Below are 25,184 nucleotides of genomic sequence, written 5' to 3' on the forward strand. Positions count from 1 at the left end.
CAGGAATTTTGGAAAATATGGAACATTAAAGGCAGAAATTTTTTTGCCCTACAAGCTTAGAGAAAATGTGCTTGTGTTACTTTTCATCTCAGTGTAACCATATTTCTGGAATTACAGAAAGACAACCATAGACTTTCTGATCAGCAACAGGCCATTGATCGTGGTCAGAACCCATTGCCTATCTATACTGCAGTCAATGTCAAGAACAACTACAGCACTCTGGATTTCAAAGGTAATTATGAGACTTCTGGGACTCACTTGTCTTTATATTGAAGTTGGTAGATCCTGGGACAGACTTTTCAGATAATCTAAAACAGGCCCTCATTTAAAGACCAGAACCTCAGCTGATATGTGTTCAGATATTGTCCTTGTGGTCAGGTAAGTGTTTAAATATCTGTGCAATAGATTCAGAAATCTTCCAAAGGCTTCTCATATTCATGGGTTTTCATTTGTACCATGCTTATGGCTTGTTACCACTGGTATGAAATATTAGACTTCACTGCAGGAATTATCTTAATTGTTAACTCCTTTCACGCCCCTGATAGCAACATCATTTGTATCTATAGCTAAGGGGTCGTAGTAAAACATTGTTCTCTTCTCTGTATTCCTTTTCACAGAATGGGTGGAGTTCACCCCTTATGAGGTGGGATTGCAAAAATATGGAGTTTTTGTTCGTGCTGAGGATTTTGGCAGTGAGTTCTTCATGGGTCGGTTGATGAAGAAGATCCCTGAATCTCGGATCTGCTTCTTAGAAGGTAAACTCTTAAAGCCATTTGAATGGTATTTGGAATCATAGAATGGTGGGAAAGGTCCTTAAAGATCATCTATTTCCAACCCCCCTGCCATGGGCAGGGGCACATTCTACTAGACTAGGGTGCTCAAGGACCCACCCAACCTGGTTTTGAGCACTTCCAGGGTTGGAATCCTCCCAACTTCTATTATCTCTGATATCAAACAGAACAGCTCTAAAATGAATCTTTATTTAAGTGTGAGCTGTATAAACTAAGCACTAATAAAGCACTGGTGCATGAGTGACAGGGCATTTTCACTAGGAGAGGATAAATATCTCATTGCTGAATGAATGTTCCTACAATGGATTCAGCTTACTGTAAAATAGAAAATTCATAGCGACAGACAAATAGTCACTTTTATTTTAAAAGCTAATTTTGAATAAAATAAAGTATTGCTTCCAGTCTAACAATAAAATTCAGATCCCTGGGAATACACGTTTCTGCTTGGTTTACTCCAGTGTGGTGAACTGCAGAGCCTCTTGCCCCTTTCACAGCTACTCACTAATTTGTGTGCTTCCTACAGAAAACTTACACAAGCCTTCATGCTGATTCTCCACTGCATTGGCATGTGTTTGAGCATGCCAGGTGCCCCCTGACCCAAAGAGTCTGGTTTTGGCCACACACCACTGATTCCAGTTTCTGCAGTGCTTGGACAAGCCTGGTGATGGAACAGTTCAGTCATGTCCAGAAGCATTTTCAAATGGCCACTTCTCTTCAAGTGAGGGAGACACTATTGTAGCCTAAGCCCCTGCTGGGTGTGCATGCATTGGCACATGCTGAACCAAAAAGCAGTGGGAACTTGTGCCCTAAGGGATAACCAAAAAATTGTTTCTCAGACTCATAAATGGAAGGTCAAAACTGATCCCCTGGTGTCCTAACAGGCTTTTTCTCAAGAAGGGAAGCCTGCAAAGGCAGAGGGTGTGAGACTCTGTCATAGCTACATCCTTATCAATATAATTTCCCATCAAATCTCTCATATTACTAACGTTCATCCTTTCTTTATATACAAGCCTTCTGTTACTTGTGGGGATTTTTCTTGCTGAAATCCCAAGCTCCTTAAATCATATTAATTCACACAAATCTCACCATTCGTTAATATATATATATATAAATGGATATATATATATAAATTGCACATATATATATATATATATATATATACACCCCAAGTCCCAAGCACTGTAAGACAAAAACTGGATGCCAAAATAAGGGTTAAAAACCAGCAGCCAACTGAAAATGGCACATCACCAACTGTTTAAACAATCTAAGGAGAAGCATAAACCTCACAAAGTTAATCTAGTAGCAACAGTTTAGCAGTTCATGAAGTGTGTATATCTGAGGTAGAAAGCTCTTTCCTTTTGCAGGCATATGGAGTAGTTTATTTTCATTGAATGTGTTGTACCTCTGGAATTTGTCTCATTCATCAGAAGATTTTTGGCACAGGTGGACCCGGGACAAGATTGACAACATAGGTAAATGATCATGCTTCTTCCTTACTGTGTATTAATTGTTAGATTGAGTTCATTTTATCTAAAACATCCCCACCATTTGCTATGTAAAATGTGCACACTGTATCTGGCATTTTGTTGAGCCACATTGCTTTTCTTGGAAGGAACTGGAATCAAAGCCTTGTACCACAAAGCATTAACTGATAATTGAAAAATCTCCAGTCCTGTGATCCGTGTTCAACTCTGATGTCAGCAGATGATTAAAATTTTCAGTAATAATAGGATTTTGATTGTGTTAAGTCAGAGCTACTGTAATACAAATAAGTAAAGCTATCGCTTTCCAAAGCTTGCATTTTATGTGTTCTGCAAGTATATGTATGTTTGGTGCAGACTTTTATTGTTGCCTGATGCTGGGTCTTGATTTTTATCCAAGTCTGCACTGTGTAAAGAGATGTTATTTGGCTGGTAAGAGTAGAATTTTATTCTCTTCTTCATTTGGTCACTTGTGCTCCTTGAATCTTTTCATTTGATCCCTTTTACATAAAGGGAACACAGAATTGTATTACTTAGCCTTGCCACCTTTAGAGACGACTTTGTTCTAGGCAGGTGGAATTTAATATCCTTTACCTGTGCAGAGGAGGAACCTGTGCTACCACTGAAGCCACATGAGCTAAGGACTCGCCTGTCCACCCCTCCTGGCCCACTCAGTAGTGCTCTTCGTGGTGCTCTCACCGACCGCCTCTGCATTGCCCAGGAGCACAACTTCCTAAAGGGCTTACAGCTGCATAATGACTACCTGGAGAACAAGCACTTCTGCAGATGGAAAGGTAGAGGAAGATTGTTTGCTTGGGTGGGGAGAATAAACAAGCAGAACAAAGAGAAACCCCAGATTTAATAGTGAACCCGTTCTCCAAGGTTAGAGGCCATGTTTGGGCAGAATGGCTCTTAGGTTGATCATTTGTGGCACGCAAAGGAGATGTAGAATGGCACAGGATTGAGGAGAATGTAGGATTGAGCTCTGTGCCAACGCTTCACTGGTGGCACACACCTCCTTATGCAAGAACACCAGGTTCTAGTGGTGGATCTCCCTTTCTCTGTTAGAGAATCAGTGGGGAGGCACAAGTAACCCCCTTCATGAGTGTTAACACTGCAGGCCCAAAACTGCATATGGCTGGAGATGGGAGAGCAGAGGAGAAGAGATACAGTGAATCTTCCCATTCCACATATGGTAACCAGTTAAGGCTCTGTGGTCATGGTGTAAGAGTGGAAAACAAGCTAAACAGTTTTGCACTGTTGTACTTAGAGAAAAAAAAAAATCTTTCCTTTCAGATACTGTGTTAGACACGTTTCCCAACCAGCTGACACAGTCAGATGAATTCCTGTCCCTAGTAGATACTGGATTTTTCATCAACACAAGCATCATGCCACTTTTGAAGCCAGAAAGAAAGGTGGACGTCATCCTGCATTTAAATTACAGTGCAGGATCCCAGACACAGGTGAGAGGAACTGAAGCAGTCTCTATTTCTTTTTCAACAGCTGCATGCCTGGAAGTTTTTAACACTTGGGTGTTTTCTAGATTGGTCCTACTAAAAGTCTTAACCACTAGCATTTTGAGCTTAATGCTACAGTGTGATTCTTCATTTACAGGCTGTACATATTCTCATTGGTTCTTCTTGTTTGATACAGCAGTTCTGTGTGAAGAACTCAGGCAAAACAAAAGCCTTCTCTCCAGTGATGCAGTGTTTTTCAATAGGGCTTTCAGAACTTTCACAGCTAGTTTGGGAAATGACCCATTTGTTACTGGATGCCAAGAAATCTTGAGATTTGAAACTCAATTCAAGTCTTTGTACTGCTCTGTCCATTGATCCAGGCTCTGGACCAAACCTGCAAGTACTGCTCGGAGCAGGGAATCCTTTTTCCCAAGGTGGACTTGAGTGAAGAAGACAGGAAAAACCTGAAGGAGTGTTACCTCTTTGATGGTGCTGAGACTCCAGGGGCACCAGTGCTGCTGTTTTTCCCATTAATTAACGATACCTTCCAAAAATACAAAGCACCAGGTAAGTAATCAAACATGTTAAAAAAAGTTTGACATCATGGCCATCCTGTTAACTCCTGTGCTTCATTGTTGGTTTACTTCAATACATCCAAAGCTCTCTGTTGCTTAAAGTACCAATTTTTACCACATCAGGTTTGATGCCATGGCTGTGGTGTTTAGTTAGTTTGTAAGATAACTTTGATGAATCTACACGAGCTGCAGATACAGCTCAGAACTGCAGTATAGATCCATGTAAGACTGTCTTCCTCCCTGATCATGTGAAGCAGCTGATATCCCCCTGAGCCAGGGACTGAGGCGTCAATTTGAAAAAAGAGTTATTTGTTTAAAAAAAAAAAAATTAAACTCACAAGAGTAATTCAGGTTATGAACTCTCTGTGGAGAGGCATCTCCTTTCCCTACTCCATTAAGAGCTGCTTATGACCAGAGTAACTCCCATCTCTCAGCAGTGACTTGTTGCCCCCTCCTCCTAGGTCTGAAGCGCTCAGAGTCAGAGATGGAAGATGGCAAAGTTGATCTCTATGGCTGCTGTTCCCCCTACTCAACATACTCAATTCAGTACTCTGAGAAGGCATATGACCGCCTGGTTCAGCTGGGTGAATACAACATCCTGAATAATGAAGACCTCATCATGCAGGCCTTGCGCACAGCTGTGGCACGGAAAAGGCAAAAGAAATAATGGCGGACAAGGGAGGAGGCTTTTGTCTCCCTTAACCTGCTGAGAGATAGAAGGTCCCTTACAATCAACAAGCAGGATTCGAAGGATTCCAGCTCAACCCCACCAAATGGCAGTCTCAGATGAACAAAGAAGGGACTGAAGATAAACTTTTTTCTCCAAAGAATTTCACTGCAGCAGTTTGTTGCAATTCAACTACAACAGTGGAGTACAAGTCATTGTATGGTTCAAGGATGAGCAGCTCCAAAGAAGAAGGTGCTAAGATAATAATGAGCATGGTGCTAGTTGCCTTGAGAAACAGTTTGAAATATTTGTCTAACGTGCTCAGGGCAGACCATATTAAAAGCATATTTTATTAACTCTGCTTGTGTTTTATGTTTGCAAACTGGTGGTCAGGCAAGGTGTGGCCTGTGGGACAGGTTTGTGACTGGGATCATGGCATATTTTAGGCAAGTGTTTCAAGAAAGAAAGGTATCCTGAGGACACAAATCACCTTCAAAGAAGGCTTTGGACAGAGGCAGAGGAGGCACAGGCCATGGGTATGAGATCAACTGAGAAAGCAAGATTGTTGATAAAATTCTTCACTGCTTGTCTGCCAAGATCCTCTATATGTTTCTTGGCTACTCATCCCTCTTCCTAGTCATGGTGTGAGTGGTAATAGTGTAGTAACAAGAAATATAAGCTGAACACTGCTGGCTTTAAACCCTCTGAAAAGAAGAACAAGGATGTGCAGGTCCTGGCATTTGGCAGCTCTGCCTGCCCTTGCTGTTGGCTGGGTCTTGCAAGAGCTTGCCGCCTGCAGAATTAGGAGGCAACCATACACAGGTGAAAGGGTTTTATATGGTCTCAGTGCACAAAGAAAGATTTTGTGTTTTGCAGTAGGGCATCTAAGGAGGACATTGTGCCCGATGAATGTAATTTTTCCCTCTTCAGATAGCGGAAATTTATTTTAACTATACTGTTGCTGTGAGCCTTGTGCCAGCTGTGAAGAAGACATGAAAGGTGCTGCCTATAGAGAGCCCTGGAAGCTTTGAGAAAGTTTACTATGGCAAGATGCTGCCTATAGAGAGTCTTGGAAGCTTTGGGAACGTTTACTATGGCGAGATGCTGCCTATAGAGAGCCCTGGAAGCTCTGGGAACGTTTGCTATGGCAAGCACATCCTTCTACAGGGCATGCTGTGAATGGAAGGTCTGTGCCTTCTGGGCTCTAATTTCTTAAATACAGATGGGCTTGGAACACTGACCACCTCTTTAGGAAGCACATTCCAGTGTTTGACCAGCCTCTCAGTAAAGAAATGCTTGCAGTGTCCAGTCTGAACCTCCCCTGCTGCAGCTTTGGACTGTTCCCACACATCCTATCACTGGATTCCAGCATCTCCCTTTCCATTTCACTTCCTTGAGAAGCTGTAGAAAGTGATGAGGTCACCCCTCAGCCTCCTTTCCTCCAAACCTGCATTCAAGGACCTTCACATCCAGGGGTCCCAGAAGGCACACAGCACTCGAGGTGAGGCTGCCCCAATGCTGAATGCAGGGATCATCACCTCTTCTGACTGGCTGGTCGTGCTGTTTGATGCACCCCAGAATGGAGTTTGCCCTTTTGGCCGCCAGGGCAGAAACTGCTGACTCCTATTGAGTGGTTGCAGAGCAGCATTCCCAGATCCCTTCCTGCAGTGCTGCTCTCCAGCCACTGCTCTCCCAGTTTATACATTTGCTCGGTATACAGGATTCTGCACTGGGTTTATGTGGCAAGGTTTTGGTAGGAGGGTAGGGTGCTGCTGGGGTGGCCTCTATGGATTGCAGCCACATTTCAAGGCTTATGCATAGGATTTTATTTCTGCTTTCCAGATGGGTAGGTAAAGGTATCTACAGTGTGCTTGGATGAGTCATGCCACTCTGAAGCTTTAAATAGCATCGTCAGAGCCTGGTAGAGGGAGCAGGACACAAGGTTTCTGTAATGACATGCCAGACAAGGACACAAATGCTCTGTGCAGCAATATGTTTTAAAATACAGGGCAGAAGGAGTGTCAGTGGCTGAGAGGAGTGCCTGTGAAATGTCTGCCTTGCTCCTCTACAGTAGCCCTCTGGATATAGTCATGCTTCTATTTCTCTGCTGCTGAGAAGTTGTACCTTTAACAGTGTGGTTTATCCAGGGTAGAGTCTCAGAAGATATTTATTGTGGATTAAGGGCAGGTTCCAGCTCTCATCTCTTCTTCGTTTTGTATTTATCCTTCCAGAATGAAACTCTGAAAGTTGGTCTTCTTGTAGTCAGCCTTGACTGATTTTCTCCTGACCAGTTAGTTTTCTTTGCACAGTCAGTGTGAACCTCTCAAGGGATGGCTCTTATACCTAGGAACAAGTCAGATGTAATTTCCTCACAGAGCATCATTATTGCTTCTATTAAGGTTGCACCACAGTCTTCTTTATGTCTAACCAGTAGATTCAGCCCTTCAAGTTCTCATTATAAAAAAAACCCAACCCTTTATTTGTTATATCCAGCTGGATCTCTGTTCTTTGCTCTCCCTCCAACTCTTCATTGTCCATCTATCAACTGCAGTCCCCTTCCCACTACTGCTATACACCAAGATGAATGTTGTCTTGTTAATCTTCTGACTTCCTAGTTTCTCTCTGCAGAATCCAGTTGTCCTCATTTGACATTAGTCTTCTGCTGTGATTTTTATCATAAGCTGGTGAGTTAGTGTTTTCCACAATATGCTTCCTTGTCGTAAGGGGGAGTAAATGGCCCCACACATTTGTCATTCCTTTAATCACAGCTTCACAGTTCAGTGTGTTAGAATTAACTGTGGTTAATTGGGCCAGTTTATCAAGCAGGTCAGATTGTTCTGTACAGTTGACATGTCCTCAGTATTACTCAGCACTTGACCAATCTTCTACTGCAAATCTGTCCAGCCAGGATGTCATGGGTATTTCCAAATCACTCACAAAAATGTTGACTAGAGTTTGAGATTGGTAGACTCTTAAAAATTCATCAGAAAAAAACTTTATCCAGTGCTGTGTCTCATTGAGGACTAATTCTGAAATCAGTTAGCTAACAAATTCTTAACCTTAATAATTTACACTTATTTTCAAACTTTCATAACAAAATCTTACTGTTTTTGCACAATGGACTTTAATTAAAAAACCCCAACAAACAAAACCCAACAAACCAAACAAAACCCCAAACAAAACCAAACAAACCAACAAACAAAAGACCCAAGCCAAAACAAAACAAAAAGTAAAAAACAAACCCAAAACCTGCAGTTGCAGGATAGAGCAAAATTCTTCTTATTACAAAGCCCCACTGTTTTATGGTGACTGGCTTCCAGAAAGTAGCTCAGGGTTTATTGAAAACTGTGCATCACCTTATGGGGGGAACCTCTGGCTAATGCTAACCCTAGGGAGATTGCTTTTCCAGGCATCCTTTTTGCATCACCTTTTTGCTATCCTGTGTACCTCCTGTGCATGTGAGTGCTTTGACAGCCTTTACAGTTTTATTGCACTATGGTCACCAAAAGACAGCTCCAGTACCTTGCTTTGCAAGATCAGTGCATCCACAGGAAAAAGCACAATTTGGTTTTGGCCATACAGTTGGCATCACCTTTAGTACATATCTAATTTAAGAAAATCAAAAAAAGAATAATCCAAATATAAGTAAGGTTTTTGTAAAGCTTAAAATAAACAGATTAAAAGATTTTTTTTTAATTGCACAATTATATCTACCTTTATTAAGATAAGCTTCCAACAGCTTTGTCATCTTTTTATTTCCCAGCTACATAGTTCTTAAGCTCTTTACTGAACACAAAAATGATCAGGGGGTTGGAGCACTTCTGCTATAAGGACAGGCTGAGAAAACTGGGGTTGTTGATCCTGGAGAAGAGGATGCACTGGGGAGACCTAATAGCAGCCTTCCAGTACTTGAAGGGGGCCTACAAGGATGGAGAGAGACTGCTTACAAAGGCCTGTGGGGATAGGGCAAGGGGTAATGGCTTCAAACTGGAGAAGAGCAGATTTAGACTGGATGTTAGGAACAGGTTCTTTACTATGAGGGTGGTGGAACACTGGAACAGGTTGCCCAGGGAGGTGATTGGGACCCCATCCCTACAGATATTCAAGGTGAGGCTTGACAGGGCTCTGGGCAGCCTGATCTAGTTGAAGATGCCTCTGCTTACTGGAGAGGTCTAGATGCAGTTGGACTAGATGACCTTCAGAGGTCCCATCCAACCCAGACCATGAATTTGGCTAAGCAGTTCATGTGCAAATCAGGTGAGTCTCTTATTTCTGCCTTCATGGAAAGGGTTTCAGACATCATTTTTGCTCCAGCTCTCCCTGGGTGTTTATGTTTTTATATGTGTATCTAGAGAGTGAGAGAGAGAGAGAGAGATACACACACATACATCTGGAATTTGACTGGGTGGAACCATCTACTGTCCCCACAGTAAACTGTAGTAGTTAATGACCATTCTAAGGCTAACTAATTACACATCAGCAATGTTTTTTTGGGGAGAGAAAACACTCCCTTGTGTGCTGGAGTGTGATTTTCAGTGCAGAGTTGCTTTGCATGCTGAAACTTTAATATAAGCAAGCACTGATTAACAAAGACTGTAGAAAACACATGAGACATAAATGAGAAGAACGTATGGAACATGAAACTAACCCTTGACTTAAAACAGGTGTTGCTACTAGTTGCTTCAGGAATGATGGAACTTTTGGGGTGTATGACTACCAGCCCACATTTTGAGGAATCAACAGTGGTAATAGATGGTAAATGATTTTTAATTACTTAGATATTGAGCCTGCTACTGCAATGGCAGCCAGGATAACCAATCTATCGGCACCCTACCACACCCCTCTGGTTGAAAACTGGCACACCCCTGCTTTTGAAAATTGGCACTATTTTCACTTTCTTTCAGCTTTCTGCGCTCCTGCAGTATCCCAAGAATTAAAGTAGCTGAACCACAGACTGTCAAGAATCCTCCTAGACTATGCTTTTGAATTGATTGGCAAGAGAAGATCTCTCTTCTGCCTTAGTATGTCTCATATGGCTATTGCAGCAAAGCAGTTTGTAACTTTTGTTGATGAATCACATGAAGTTTCTTCTTTGCCAGCATAGAAGACAAGCATTTACTAGCACTCCTGCTTCAGCTGCATCATTAGTAATTACTTTGCTATCTTTGTTAAGTAGTAAGTACAGACCTTTTTAAGGATTTTCCTTTCTCCTCATATGCTTTTCCTTTATCTTTGCATACATACATGTGGTAGGTTGAAAATTCCCCCCAACATTAACTTTGCCAGACCAGATCAGTTGGAAGCAAATGAAAGCTGTATTTACAAGCAAAACTACAATCTACAATGAAATGCAATGAATATGTACAAAATAGACAGTATTCACAAGATTTACAGGTATTTACAAGATTTACAGGTATTTACAATCAATAAACAGCACAAGGACCCCCCTGGTCAAAGACCAGGGGAGCTGCTAATAGATTCTCTCCCCCTGCCTCCCCTTTACCCCCCTGTACAAAAAAAGGACAAGAGAAAGGAGCAGAGAGATGTTAGACAGCCAAAACAATGCAGCCAAGGGCAAGCAGAAGCACAAAGTTGGTATCTCCCAGAGCGAAGAGGAGAGAAGAGAGATTATTTACCAGACTAATTCTTATGGTAGACATCTCTCCAATGGGATTGTTTAGAACTGTCATTCCTTTCCTTTTTACACCCAATGGTGATTTATTTACATTTTACCACTTTCTGCTCAAGATCTGTGAAAAATTTTAAAGGCATAACTTAAAACTACCACAGTACACGTGTATATATGTTTCCTATTGTTGTTCTTGGAAATAATGTGGGTTTTTTTCCCTCCATTCCGTGAGTTTTGATTCATGCTGCAAGTTTTGTGTTTCCCGTTCCCCATGTACTGTGCAATGTTGCTTCTCATCACGCCACTGTCTTTCTTCTCACCTCTGAAAGAGGTAGGGCTTTCAACCAAAACTGTGAAATTGGGATAGTTCATATCACATCACTGAGATTTCCTCAACTGCAGCAGGAGCAATGTTATCTCTCCAGAGGCATCTTTAATCCCACCCTGACCTTTCCTGCTGGTGTTTAGCATGAAGCTGCACTGTTGAGCTTCCAAAGCAATAGGGATTTTTTCTTTGTCAATGACACAAGTTTTTACATCAACATCTTGTCTGACCTTATCATTGCCTTGGACTTGTGGAAATATAGGGAATAACGAACTTTCCTTTTACGTCATATCTCTGCAATGTGGTCTAATTGAGTAGGTTTTAGTCCTTACATCGCATAGGATCAAAACTATGTGAGATTAGCATGCAATAGCTGTTTAGGCAGATCTCCACATGCTTTAGCAACATCTGGCTACCTTACCTTTATCATAATGGATGTTCAGCAATGTTTGCCAGTGCAAATTTGTCTTTCTTTAATCTGTGTGTTCTTGACCTGACCTGAGCGTCATGCTCGTCTTTGATGCCTGTGAGTTTTAGCAGAGTATCGTGTTGCAATGGTGATTTAATTCCACATGTAATAGGATGTACTGACACAGCTGTCTATCTTGATCTCCTGGGGAATGTTTCTTTCCTTACGCATTTCTGGAACACTTCCTTAAGAGGTTTTGCAATTGTTTCTTTAATGTCTTTCCACTTGGAGCTGTTAATATGGCTTAATCTTTGTGATGAGCCCTTTTATGAGTAAGTGGCCACACTAGATTCCTGCAACAGCTTGTATTTTGTTCAGTGGGAGCAGAGACTCTTTCACCTACCAGTCCCAAATTCTTTTACCTACCAGTCCAAAATTTTCCCACGTTTGGCCCCCCTAGACAACTGAAAAGCTTCTTTGGGGCTCCCTGAGAAATGGCTTTGTTTTGTTAGCAGCTGTGTGGAGTCACACACATAACATCACTGCGACTGCATCCCATGGGAAGCTGGCAGGAGGCATGGATTGCAGCTCCATCTCAGATGGCACAAAATGCAGGTGTGTGGGGTGTCCATGTAACTCCAAACACAGGCTGGGTTTGTTGAGCACTGGCTTACATGACCTACCAGGTGCCCTGGAAAGGCTGTCACACTCCATCCTCCCAGTGACAACACACTGTATATAGGGCAAGATATACTACCATGCACACCTTCAGATTGCACAATGGATTACAAGGCTTAAAGTCAAAATGGCAATGGGAACATTGTCTGCTCATGAAGAAAGATACTAGATGAAAGACCTGCAGCAGCTGGGCCTTTCTCACACAAGAAAGGGGCACCAGGAATTTAAGCACTGCAAGATTAGCTGGAGTTGAGTGTATTACCTAACCTTGTACTTCCTCTTCCTCTTCATCCTGCAAGTGGGATGGGAAATGCCCACAGTGCCTGACAGTCTTTCCTTGGATGAGTATGCCTTTCTAAGCATGTCCTTTCTTATAGCTTATGTTTTCTTACCAGGGCACTCATATTGGACTCAGCCACCAGCCCCAGGTTGTGGAAGAGAAGAGAGATCTGTCCTGTAGAGCATAATCTCTTGGCTTTTTCTGTCCCATTCTTGGCTCTTTCTGTCCCTCTCAGTTAATTAGGATGGAAAAACTTCATTCTCTTGCAGAACTGCATTAAATGTGGGCTCTGGTCTCACAATGCACTCTCCTATCCTCATCTGTAACACACAAAATATCACAGAAAAGTTAGACATTTCATCATACCAAAACCTGAGCCATTGCCATGCTGAGAAAAGCAGTCTCCTCACGCCTCCTGAAACACTCTGGCTATGCTGCTCTTAGATGACAAGGCAATGTGCTCAGAAAGGTGTCATGCTCAGAAAGGTGTCATGCTCACCTTTGCACCAAGGAAGTAAAAGGAATTCTGCTTAGCATTGGAGAACTCCCAACATCAGTGACAAACCTGTTACCTACACTGAGCTCCCCTGACTCTGTCTGCAACTCTCAAACAGCAGTCCTCACAGGAACCCATGTATCTCTGTAGTCACCAAACACACTTTAGTGACCCACAGTTTTATGCAGATTCTTGTAATGTACTTTATCCCTTGGAGCTAACTGCAATGAACACTGGAAAAGGAAAGCTGAAGATAGCATACTATGTCCAATATGTCAGACAAGAAAAGGAAACTCAAAGGCATACCTCACCAGCACTTGCCAGTTTGAAGACACCAAGGTACTGTTACTAGAGTTGTAAGGGTTGTAAAGGTTTAGGAGCCAGCTATTTCAGGATAAGCTGCTTTAGCAGTCCCAGTGTCTTTTAGTGTTAATGGGCACTAAGGTGATGCTGGTAAGAATCAGGATCCTACCTAGGGCATTGCCTTGCAGAAAGAAAGACTGATTTAAGGGCTTTATATAAAAGCTCAGTAATAAAAAGATATTGCTCTTATGCACATGCTCAGATGCCCTAACCATGTGTTATTACTTTTCATATGCCAGAAGCATCAAACTGCTATGAGTCACATTATCTTCATCCCTGGGGAGTAGAAGGTGGCTGTTTCTAGTAAAGACACTAATCTGGAGTAAACCAGAAGGGCTTTTAGGAAAGCTGGACCCTCCCTTTCTCTCATGTTAAAACAGGCGATCTGGGAAATCTGAGGGGAAGATGTGCTGAATGAAGCAAGAGGGGCTGATGACTTGCTAGGGCATGTAAGGAAAAATAGTCCAGTCTAGAAGTTCGTCTTCACCATGGAGATAGAGGAGTCCTGTAAAACTTTATTTGAATAATGGGAGAGTCCATGAGGCAGATCCCTGTAGGGTCTCTCAATTTGCTGGAAGATGCAGTTTCCCTTTTATCCTAATTTCCCAGATGCAAATTTCCCTCTCCCTTTCCTCATTGGCTGAGGTACTTGGAATTTGCAGTCTTCCCAGTATGCCTACTACATGTCCCTCTTTACATGTAGCCCCCTGCATCATACAGCGTACGTTCATTTAAATTGGATTCTTCACTTTTCTGGGTGGAGAAGTTAATATTCAGTAGCCTATTAAGCCTGCTCTCTGTCTTAAAAGTTCAGAAGTTCAGGCTGTGTTCAGTGTCTGCTATCTTCAGACAGCACCCTGCTGATTTACAGGAAGACCCCAGGTGAGGTACATAGCAGAGGACCTTTGTGATTTACATATAACATAGATAAAGGTGGACTATTTACATATAACATAGGTAAAGGTGGACTGTCTGGTTCTTTCTTTGATATTTCAATTCTCTCTACCCAACTATTCTTAGTTGTAGAGACACCACCCACCTTAATCCTATCAGGATTAAGCCCACAGCATAGGGATGAGACATAACAGGCTGCAGAGGCACAGGAAAGAATGGGAAAGAGGCTGAAGAGGGTCATCAGTGAAAAGGACTGAGGCAAGTCCAGAGAAAGCACACAGGCTAGATGATATTTGTCTTGTCCTGAGCTGTAACTTAAGAAATCTTTGAATAATTAACTCTGATCCAATCAGAAATTAATGTTAAAACTGGCCTAGCTTAGTCACTGGTTGTAGTTTTAGATCATATTGATAGAGAAAAAAAATGTTGCAGAAAAAACCTCAAATGACAAGCAGTCAAGGGCAGAACAACTTTGGCTGATCTGCATCTCAGCAGTAGCTCATTGGCTGACAGACAGAACCCAAAACCGCATTAAGTGTGGGTATCTAAGGGTGGCCTGGCCATAGTTCTTCTGCCTCTTGAGCTGCACTAAATGTATCATTTGATCTTTGGGGCTCTGCCTCACAAGTTGAGGAGTGCATTACTCTGTGCTTCCCTCTGACATTCCTCATTTGTCCCAAACATGCCTTAAATGCTTTATGAATCACAGAATAATTTTGGTTGGAAGAGACCTTTAAGGTCATCAAGTCCAACTGTTAACCTAGCACTGCTATGCCAAGAAGCAACTGCTGAGCTTCCACAGATTATAAAACCTAAATTTCTCCCTTAATACACCTGGGTATGAGCTGCCACTGCACATTCTGTACTTTATGAACTGCAGTCCCAAGTCAAGCTGTCTTGTTCAGGATCACAGGGGCCTTACATGATCCTGAACTGGAATATTCAGGAAGTTTTGACTGCTACTGGTACATGCAGCATCGTATTTTGTGTTCTTTCCTCCCTGATCGTTTCAAACCCTCTTCTTTGTTACTTGAATGGATCCATGAGAGGGTTTTTAATTTGTATGCTAACAGAACTTTTGCCCGAGGGTGTTTTGCAGCTTCGTGTTTGGGCAGGGTGAATCACGTGTTAACAACACGAGCAAGTTCCTCAATGGCAGGTTCCCTCAGCATCAGTAACTTTGGAAACAAGTGATTAAAGAGGATATACTGATTACTCAGGGTGGGATTCACCTCACCTGTCTTCACCCATTCAGAAGTTAGGTGTCAAGTATGACCTGGACATTTTGGCTTCTCCAGAAGAATCCAGCACAGAGGGGCTTAGTCACCACCTGCAATTGCTGTGCTTGCTTTTTCTCTTCCGCTCAAAACACGGAATGCAGGCAACTGGCTTCAACTACAATGTTACAGCTGCTACAGTTTTTAGATCACAGAATCATAGGATGGCTTGAGTTGGAAGGCACCTTAAAGATCATCTACTTCCACCCATGGGCAGGGACACTTCCCGCTAGACCAGGTTCTCAAAGCCTTATCCAGCCTGGTCTTAAACACTTTCAGGGGTGAGGTGTCCACAACTTCCTGGGGGAAACTGTTTCAGTGCTTCACCACCCTCAGAGTGAAGAACTCCTTCATAGTGTCTAATCTAAATCTACCCTGCTCTAGTTTAAAAACATTGCCCTTTGTCCTATAAATAGTCCTTCTCCAGCTTTCCTATAGGCCCCCTTCTGGTGCTGGAAGGCCACTATAAGGTGTCCCCAGTGCCTTCTTTCCAGGCTGAACAGACCCAACTCCCTCAGCTTATCCTTGTGAGAGATGTGATCCAGCTCTCCTCTGGACCCTTTCCAACAGATCCAAGTCCTTCTTGTGTTAGGAGCTCTAGAGTATGCAGTATTCCAAGTGGGGTCTCCCGAGAGGGGCAGAATCACCTTCCTTGACTTGCTGGCCACACAGGATGACCTAATTTAGGTGAGGTCAAGCCTATCCTAAGCGTGTGCCTTATGAAAAGGCCATGTTTGCCTCAAAAAGAATAGTGTTTCACAGTTAAAAGCAATTTGAACTTTGAACTACTTTAGGAAATCCAATACCAGTGCCAGCTTTGAGTCAAAGGCACCTTTAGCTGCCTCTGACTTGAGCTTAAGGGAAGTCTTGAGTCAGGATAGAAGAGTTAGTTGTTAGGCAACAAGGAACTCTTTGTCATCTTCCTAAGGGATGCTGGAGGCTTCTTCCCCCACCCCATTTCCTTTTGTCTTGAAACCAAAGGTACAATATGACCCATGCAACAGCAAAACAGGTCTCATGCAAAATCTTCACACCCATTAGCGTCCAAACATTGCACAAACAAGGCCTCCAGCTGATAACTTTTGTGGTTATGATTACAAAGACGTTGGAGATAACATTCTCATTCTCCTGTTCTGGTACCTCACTTCTTCTAGGTACTTCAGTCAAGGAGGCAGATAGGCTGTAGCAGAAGAAATAAAAAATATACATGCTTTTGTGTGTACAGTCACTTTTCTCTAGACTGTTTCTGGTCATCATTTTTACAGAAAACCAAAGGCAAGTTTGGGTTGGTTTTATATCAGAAGTACAAGTGCTCATACTCAGGAAAGCATCAGCCAAAGTGTGGGATAAGCTTGTGACTGTCCTTTGGATATTGCTGAAGCTTATCTAATTCTGGTTTCATTTAAGCAGTTCTGTTCCATCAAAAAGTTTAAATACTATGAAGGTGGAAAAGGCAAATCACAGCAGAATTTCCCTTTGCATGACATGATAAAATGAATGTGCTTAGTTGTGATGGTTTGAAACTGTCTTTTTATTTTTTCTTTGCAAAGTTCAAGCAGAGAAAGCAAAAGAGTGTAAATAAGTCACTATTGGGTGTAAGAAAGCAAAATAATGATTGCTCTAAGCACTTCCATTGGAGAGAGAGAAATGTTTAAGAACCACTACTCAGAACAGAGTTGGGGCAGTCAAGATCTGAGTTCGCAACTTGCTGGGCTGTCTGGCTGCTTCTTCTCTTCTGGCTGAAGATTACACACTGACCTTGGCCAGCTAAGTTAACAGCCTCTCTGCTTCTTAACTTCTCTGCTTTCAGCCAGGGGGGTCTGGGGGAGGAGGCCCCTGGGAGAGATGCCCCTTGGGAAAGGTCCCCTTTGGGGGGAATCAAAGGGAGCTTGGTTGTGCTTTTCTGTGGATTGTATATATTTGTAAATGTTGTGAATTATGTATATTTGTACATATTCATTGCGTTTCATCACAGATTGTAGATCTGCTTGTAAACTCAGCTTTCATTTGCTTTCCAGACTGACCTAGCCTGGTTATTGTCGGTGTGGGGGGATTTCAGCTCTCACACTGACACATTAGTTAATTGCAAACATCTCAGCAATCAGAAGATGCAGGTTTGAAGTTAAACCTCAGAAATCAAACTTTTGCAAGAATGGAATACTGCAGGTAAGATGCTCAAACTGTCTTAACTGGTTCTCCTTGTAACACCAGCATTTCACATTGATTCCTCTCTTCATATCAGAAAAATGTGTAATGAGACTGCTAGAAGTCATTGGGTTTGTGTCTAGTTTCTGTCAGTCAGGATCCTTGTACAACACTCATTGCCAGTCACCGTAGCTGTGGTTTCATACTTAAGCAGGTCTCTACTAGGAAGCATCATGCCTTGTCACCCTGTTTGTCTCAGGACCTTTCATAAGCACTGCTTTTAATCATTTTGACTTTCAATACAATTGTCTGCATGCCTAATAAAGCTTGCATAATGGATTAGAAAATTTAATCACCGAACTTCCTAGAGGTGTGCCGAATGCAGACAGAGCCTCATTAGTCTTAAAAAAAAATTAAAAAAATTAAATGCACAGAATCAGCCTGTTAAATTCCAACTATCTGCTACTAATGCCCAGCTGGTTGGTGATTTGAATAAAGTTGCTCAGAAATCTGAGTGGTTTTGGTATCATAAAATGACACAGCTGAGCTGGGGGGGTGGGGAAGAGGAAAGAAAAAAAAAGTCGTGATTTTTTCAAGGTGAAATGTTTGAATATCATTTAAATTTGTTAAAAAGCATCCTGTGTTAAATGTAAAGCCCAGAAATAAGTAAAACATTTCAAATGGGAAAGTGACACGTTGTGGTACAGGGAACACAGCAATGCTGGGTTTTAAATTTCTCCCTTTATTCCTTCTTTTTGAAGTAGAACACTACAATAAACAAACTTATGCACAAATCATGACCCAACAGTGATCTTCAGGGAAAATAATCCTTCAGAAGAATTCTTCATATTTTCATACATAAATGCCTTCCTTGTAATGATCATCCTTATCTCTTATTTACAAATGATTTTTTATTGTGGAGGTAATAGTGCATGGAATTCAGAGCGTTTTCATGGAAACAATAGGTACTTGAGTCTATTAGGCTATCATTATCATCACTTTTATTAGATTATTGCTAGATTATTACCTCTCATAGACCATCTCTATCAGATCATTGATCAGGTTATCACTGCTATTTCCACAAGCTTCCAGGTGGGAACAATTGATTTCAGCAAGCTCTGCTCAGTCAGAAAATCTGCAAATATCCATGTTCACACCTTACAACAGACATGTTCTTTGGACAAGTAATGTGGGTGGGAAATTTTCCTGTTTCAGAAATCATGGAGGGGTGGAGCTGTGACTCAATGTCATAAAACACCTGCTCAGCAGCTTCTGACAGTCTTCAAGGATGTAAATTTGTTTCAGGAGGCACTGGCAACTGTGGAGTCTTATACTCAGGTGCTATTGACAGCACCTGCCTTTAATGCAGCAGCGATCTTGATGGCATCAGCCTCTGCCTTCTCCCAGGTGAGTGGAAAAATTGAAAAACCCTGGCAGGAGTGTCTGAGTATTTGATTCAGATTTGTCCATGGACTCTAAACAAGTCAGGTTCACTGTTGCCTGCAGGACATAAATCTCTAGAAAAAAAAGACTGTCCTTCCTTGGCTGTTAGCAGCTACCAGAACCTGCAGTCAGTATCTTTCCATGTAGCACAGAAACAGCTGCCACTTCCTGGCACTTTCATTTTATCCATCACAAGCAACGAGGAGCTGTGAATTGCCCATTCCACACTGCAATTTCACATTGAAGAGTTGAAGTAAATAGAAAATTTGGTCTTTGCTCTCTCTTTAAATCCCTCATTCTCCCTTCCTCAATAGCATTCAAGCAACAAGTCAAGTCACTTGGAAAATGAAGAAAGAAAATGGATGACAGACTACATAGCCCTGAGCAACGTTGATGCTAAGGTACCAACTTCAGCAAACTAAAATTAGGTGAAAGTAAACAAATATAATTTTTGAGAAGGGTATGAGTTTATTTATCTTTTTTTCTGAATGTGGTCATTAAAGTTTCATGTGCTTATGTAGAAATAGAAACATTTATTGAAAGACAATTTTCTTTGAGTGAAACTTCTGCATGCCATTATGGGTTTTTTTATGCCATTCCTTTATCTATAGCATAGTGTGTTGTTTTCATGGTTTTATTCCTTAAGGAAAACGGTCTCAATTTACTGTTAAAATGGGACTGACCTTGGCCTTCTTTTAGTGCTATCTCTATTGACTTTAATGGAGTTCTGACCCAGCATGGAAAAGATTTCCAGTGTTGGAAAATCAGAGTATGGTTCTCGGTGATCCTTTAGGTTTTGGTCATTGATGCCATCTTCCAGAATAAATGCCCACTCTTACCACTGTGCAGCTCTTCACAAAAGATCATCTCTGACAACCTTTGCAGAGACTGTTACAGAGATGTATTTGCATCAAACATGTACCAGCTATATCAGTGATGATTTTTATCTTCACTCTCAGTTATCTTGCAGCTGACTGTGCACTGTGTCAAGCTGCCTCAAAGTAAAGCTGGGGGGCTCCAAACACTATGATAACTTATTTTTGATGATGACTCAACTGTGATTCAGGTGTTTATAGCCCATAGGAAACCTGTCTGTTTAATTTCTTGTTTGTGAAACCAGACATCCAAACCAATAGAAAACTCATAACATCATTTTGCTTATGGATGTCACAACCTTATCAAACCGATCTCTTGGTAGCAGCATTCTGGCAGCTCCTAGAGATGGAAATTAGTGTACAGAAAGGATGACAAACTTACAAATGGAGTATGAAACTTGATGTGAATGGCAAAGTAGCATAACCAAAGCAGGCATTGCATTCAGGCATTCACAATTGGCTGTGTGTGTGTATGTGTGTTAAAGCTCAGCGAGGAAACGTATTAAAGCAGGAAAATCAGCTACCAGGGAGTGCAGTGGGCCAGTCTCTGTAGTGTTTTTGTAGTGATTTACTGTATTTATCCTGAAACCATGTTGTGGTTTGAAATACCCATGGTTGAAAGCATTCAAGCCTTCTTTAGCACCAAGGTAGTTACATGTATATAAAGATTGTTAGAATCCAGCACACGGTTGGACTCGATGACCTTAGAGATCTTTTCTAACCCAAACAGTTCTATGATTCTATAATATGCAAAAATCCAGTGGCCGTGCACCCCTGCACATAGGGGCTATGGGACCCTTGCCACAGCTTTAATTTGTTGTTCTTGTCATGATTTCTCCTTATCAAATGAACCTCTGAAAGCTCTGGTTGCTATCCACAGATGTTCAACAACCAGGACGTTCTCAGATGCTCTTTATTTACCTCCTGTCTTTTGACTATGTCCTCTCCTCTCTGTAATAAAGCTTGACATTAAAGGCACAGACTTGTGCAAGCTGGCACCAGGCTTCCTTGGCAGCTTTCAGTAATCCCCTTGTTTTTTTGCAAGCCTTAGCTTGCTGTCTCAACAGGAGGATCATCTCTAGTCTCAGAGAGATGTTATAAAGAAAAACATGCTTATAACAGATCTTGAATAAAGTGGTGCAAATCTTTCTTTAATGATGATGCTCAAATACTTGCCCCAGTCCTTGCTTCAGTTTGAGAGCACTCTGCATAGCTGTGTGATAAACTGAATGGTTTAAATAAACATGCCCAGGGGCAGCACATGACATTTAGACTGCCTACAGTGCAAAGCCAAATATGCACCACTGTTCAATTTTCAGGAAAACATAATCTTGTGAAGCCTCCTTCGTATTTTAAAATGGATAGGAGCATTAAGAAAGCATATTTTTAGCTGTTTCAGGAAGTCCTGAGCTAACAGTACCTTCTAGCACCTCTCATGTAAATACAGGAAAGATGAAATATTGTAAAGGAAGATCATAAACAGTTGTAAGTCAGATAGTCCATAATTACAATGCAAGAGGTTTTGCTCAGCTGTGTAATGTGGATTCTCAAATTTTGGTAATTCCCCATTCTAGCTAGCAGGAACTGCTCCTGGCTTAATATGGAATGCAAATTTTCTGATTAAAATGGTTGTTTATGATAATCAGTCACTCATGGATAGCTGATTACATTGCCATTGCCAGCTCCCTGAACTAACCAGTTTTCTAGTGTAACACAAATGACAGTCAGCAGCAGCAACACATTTGCTTTTTTATTGGTGGTGTTCAGAGTATTACTACAATGAAATGATGACTACAGGGAAAAGATGCTTATAGTTGCATGACTTCCATTGATGGCACCAGGGGCCTGAGCTTCAGTTAAAAGATGCTGTTTTGCTTTATGAATTTTCTGGAGTAGTTTTTCATGTCTGGCATGTGGCCATCAACAAAGTATTATATGAAGTAAATTTCCTTTAGCTGCCTTCTCTAAGGAGAGTAAGTCCTGCTTTCATTTGTCTCAGAGATTTTCTGTGTAGTTAATAGTCTGCTTAATATTTAGCAGTTCTCTTCAAAGGCATTGGTGACTCCAGTTATCATTATGATGATAATCACTCGATGTTGTTCCTCCTTTGCCCTAAGGAAGGGATAAAAGCGTTTTCTAGAACAGATTTGGTTTGGTTTTCTGTGTATTACATTGAGAGAAAACAAAAAAGGGTTCAGAGTATGAACTGGTTCTGAGTGCTTTGAGAACCTTTTTCTAGCTGGCAAAAATGTTGAGACTACAGAGATAAAAATAATATTTTCATTATTCCTTCAAATTTAAAGTAATCTTTGTTCTAGGGAGCAGGCTAACACCAGGCTAGTACTACGGTTTATTTCGCTATTAACTGTGCCAACCCTGTGAATAGACCCAGGGGGCAAGACAGGCTGAGGAAAGCTCATCCATGACTTGCTTGGCTGCATGCTCTCTGACATCAAACACACAAATCTCTCAGGTTTACATCAATAGCTTGCACTCTGTTGTTGATTCCTTGAGACTCTTTTCCATTCTTTCTCTTGTGGTCTTCATTCCATGACTGAATGCTGGGTGTAGATGTGGCGCTGAGATGGACACGGTTTAGTGATCTTTAGTGGACTTAGTGATGCTGGCTTAACAGTTGGTCTTGATGAACTTAAAGGTTTTCTTCCAATCTAAATGATTCTGTGATCTGTGTGCTTTGGCTGACATAGCCTGGATCTTGCTGTCTCGCAGGACTCAGATTTCTCAGGTAATGCAGTGAGATTTTCTCCTGGTAGGCAGAGTTTCTGTGCACATCTCACAGACTTTTCTCTTACACAGCCCCTACTGGGAGCTCTCCTCTCCTGGAGGAAATAAATAATTCTTGCTTCTCATTCAAATTTCTGATCTGTGCTTCAAGGCTGATCAGGCACTCTGCTCTACTGTTCCCCTGTCAAGCTCTTCAAATTTAAATAAACTCCTCCACCTTGCCTCAAGTTATCATCCTGAGACCCCAAATATCCTCATCAACTTTTTCACCACAATTCCACATGGAATTAGGTGTTTGAACCCTTGACGTTATCTAATCTGTGTAGCATCTTAATGTTCTTCATGGAAACACTGGGTGTGTTCTATTGTTCTGGGGCAGGTTTTTCCCTCCCTAATAACACCCTCCCATACTCTCTTATCAATTTGTCTTCTTTCACATGCAAAGTATGAGGTTCTTGTGATGCATTCTTCACATAACCTCTAGTCTGCTGAATGGCACTCAGGAATGAGCACACCGCTGGGGCTTGGTGTAAATGCAGCTTGCAGGAGCCGAGCTTGTTTCTGTCTCTGTCATTCTACTTCTTAAAAAGTCCTGGAAGCTCATTCGTCTCTCTGACAATTTGAAAATACACGTTCCAAAACGCTGAGTGAAGGACTGGTGCCATTGAAGAAGTCTTAGAGAGCACCAACATGAAATGCAATCCCTTTTATCTCCTCTCCTGAGATAGGTCTCTGAAGCGTTTATGTATTTTCCTAATTTGAGCAACCTTTTTGAGGTTAGTATAGAAACAAATGGACAAGCCCAATGAGTGCCTTTTTTAAGACCAAACCAGGCTGAGGTAAGAAGACAAAGTTATTCCTTCCTGACAGAAAGAAAGGAATAGTCTAACAATGGTTGAAACAACAGCATGGAGCTAGTTCACCCTGTATTCTGATAATGTTGGAACCTTACCTCCCTTGTTTAGAGCAAACAACCCTATAAAAGCTCCTGTGTCCTACATGCCACTTGAAGCAACAGTGATTAATTTCTTATTCAGTTTTGGATGACACTCACTCAGAAGCTAAGATCTACTTCTTGTATCCTGATAATGAGAAAGCCTTTTTTTTTTTTCCCAGCACTTGTTGTTTTGTGCTTCTGAACCTCACAGCAAAAAACATTAGTGTTGTAATGAGTCGAGTTATTGAATATATTCTGACATTTTGATTCCTGGTTATAAGCTCAAACCAGTGGGCAAAGGTCATTTTAGGCGCTGGTTAACTTTTATTTAATATGCCTTTAAATTACCCAGCGTTTTCTCAAACATTCATTCTTGCCATCTCATTGGATCACTTCACAGCTTGCGAATTGCTGTCTTTTTTTTTTTTTTTTTTTTTTTTTGCAAATTCCTTTTGTGACCTTCATCTTTTTCAACCTCATAGAGGTGGAAATTATTTGGGAGGCTAAGCTAGATTTTGCCTTGATGAATTCCCTGTGGTCTGATACTTTACACACTTCACTGATGTACTGTCTTGTCTCACTGATTTTGTACACTTTGACCTTTTTGTCAATCTTTGACTTTTGTCACAGTAGCAGCACCTGTGAATGTACTTTCTCTTATTTCACTAGAGAGTTTCTTTCTGTTATTTTAATAGAAGTTTCTCAGAAAAATAGATAACATCGAATTATTTCATCATCTTCCAATAGCACTCCTCCATTTTCACTCCAGATAATCTTTTCAAACTTTTCTTCATTAACTTTCACAACAGCTTCTTTCTGTGGCTACATTTTGTTGTTGTTTCATGAGGTGGCTTTAAAAAGAATTACTGATCTGTTTGCCTTCTGCCATTAACTCCTTCAGCTCTTCCTGAATATGAGTGACTACATTCAGATCTCCATGGCTCTGAAGTGGCCACCTATTGCTTGACCCCAATACATACTCTGCCTTCAGTATTCTTTGTCTGAATCTCTTTCTGCAGATCTTCAAGTGTCATCATAATCAGTTTGGTCATTTTATAACTCTTCATAGACCCTTGCTATTACAAGTGCAAACTAACACTTCCCTGTTCCCAAATCTGCCTCATTTTAATACTACATCATTTTGGTTTTGTTGATGTTTTAGTCAGAATTCCTCACAAAACTTATTATTGTTCCATAAACTGATTCTCTCATGGTCACTTTCTAATATATATGTTATGCTTTTTATATCTTCTCATCTTACTGGAGATAAGCAAGCCAGAATCTGCTGATAACACATCTGTATGCAGTCAGCATACAGACTTTGAAAGAGGATTTTCTTTCCTGTGCAGACTTCTATTCTCTAGCACTCACTGCAGTCTTACTGTGCTATCCCAGTTAGCAAACAAGACCTGTTCCTATTGTAATCATACATCAGCTTGGGAATTTATTACTCGATGTAGTCTGAAATTTCTGAAATTCCTCCTTTTTTTTTTCCTGCTTCTGTTCCTGAACTATGATTTAGGTAGCCATCCTTGATGCTGATTCAGCCTTTTCATTCAGTCTGTTATATACAACCATGGTGCAACTCTCTTCCCTTTCTCTAAACTTCAGCTTTTTTGACAATTTTTTCACAAGTGTTTCCACAGCCAGGGAATGCACAGCCACTTCTGCTGCAGCCATTGTAAGCTTTGCACATTTTCTGCATCTCTGCTGATAC

The 25,184-nt window shown here is 41.4% G+C and overlaps 2 protein-coding genes across 2 annotated transcripts in view; both read left to right on the forward strand.

Moving 5' to 3' along the window:
* LOC128981445 (uncharacterized) overlaps positions 1–4,971 on the forward strand; it is a 56,317-nt gene extending 51,346 nt beyond the window's left edge. Inside the window, exons 35-41 of the mRNA XM_054400233.1 lie at positions 118–232; positions 618–755; positions 2,156–2,263; positions 2,875–3,066; positions 3,569–3,735; positions 4,110–4,296; positions 4,766–4,971. Of these exons, the coding sequence (XP_054256208.1) occupies positions 118–232; positions 618–755; positions 2,156–2,263; positions 2,875–3,066; positions 3,569–3,735; positions 4,110–4,296; positions 4,766–4,971 (1,113 nt within the window). The remainder of the gene's footprint in view (positions 1–117; positions 233–617; positions 756–2,155; positions 2,264–2,874; positions 3,067–3,568; positions 3,736–4,109; positions 4,297–4,765) is intronic.
* A 1,050-nt stretch (positions 4,972–6,021) lies between these two features.
* LOC128981446 (cytosolic phospholipase A2 epsilon-like) overlaps positions 6,022–25,184 on the forward strand; it is a 52,011-nt gene continuing 32,848 nt past the window's right edge. Inside the window, exons 1-3 of the mRNA XM_054400234.1 lie at positions 6,022–6,108; positions 18,683–18,874; positions 19,225–19,311. Coding sequence (XP_054256209.1) covers positions 6,022–6,108; positions 18,683–18,874; positions 19,225–19,311 — 366 coding nt within the window. The remainder of the gene's footprint in view (positions 6,109–18,682; positions 18,875–19,224; positions 19,312–25,184) is intronic.

This window comes from Indicator indicator, chromosome 4, assembly GCF_027791375.1.
Source record: "Indicator indicator isolate 239-I01 chromosome 4, UM_Iind_1.1, whole genome shotgun sequence".
Classification (NCBI taxonomy): Eukaryota; Metazoa; Chordata; class Aves; order Piciformes; family Indicatoridae; genus Indicator; species Indicator indicator.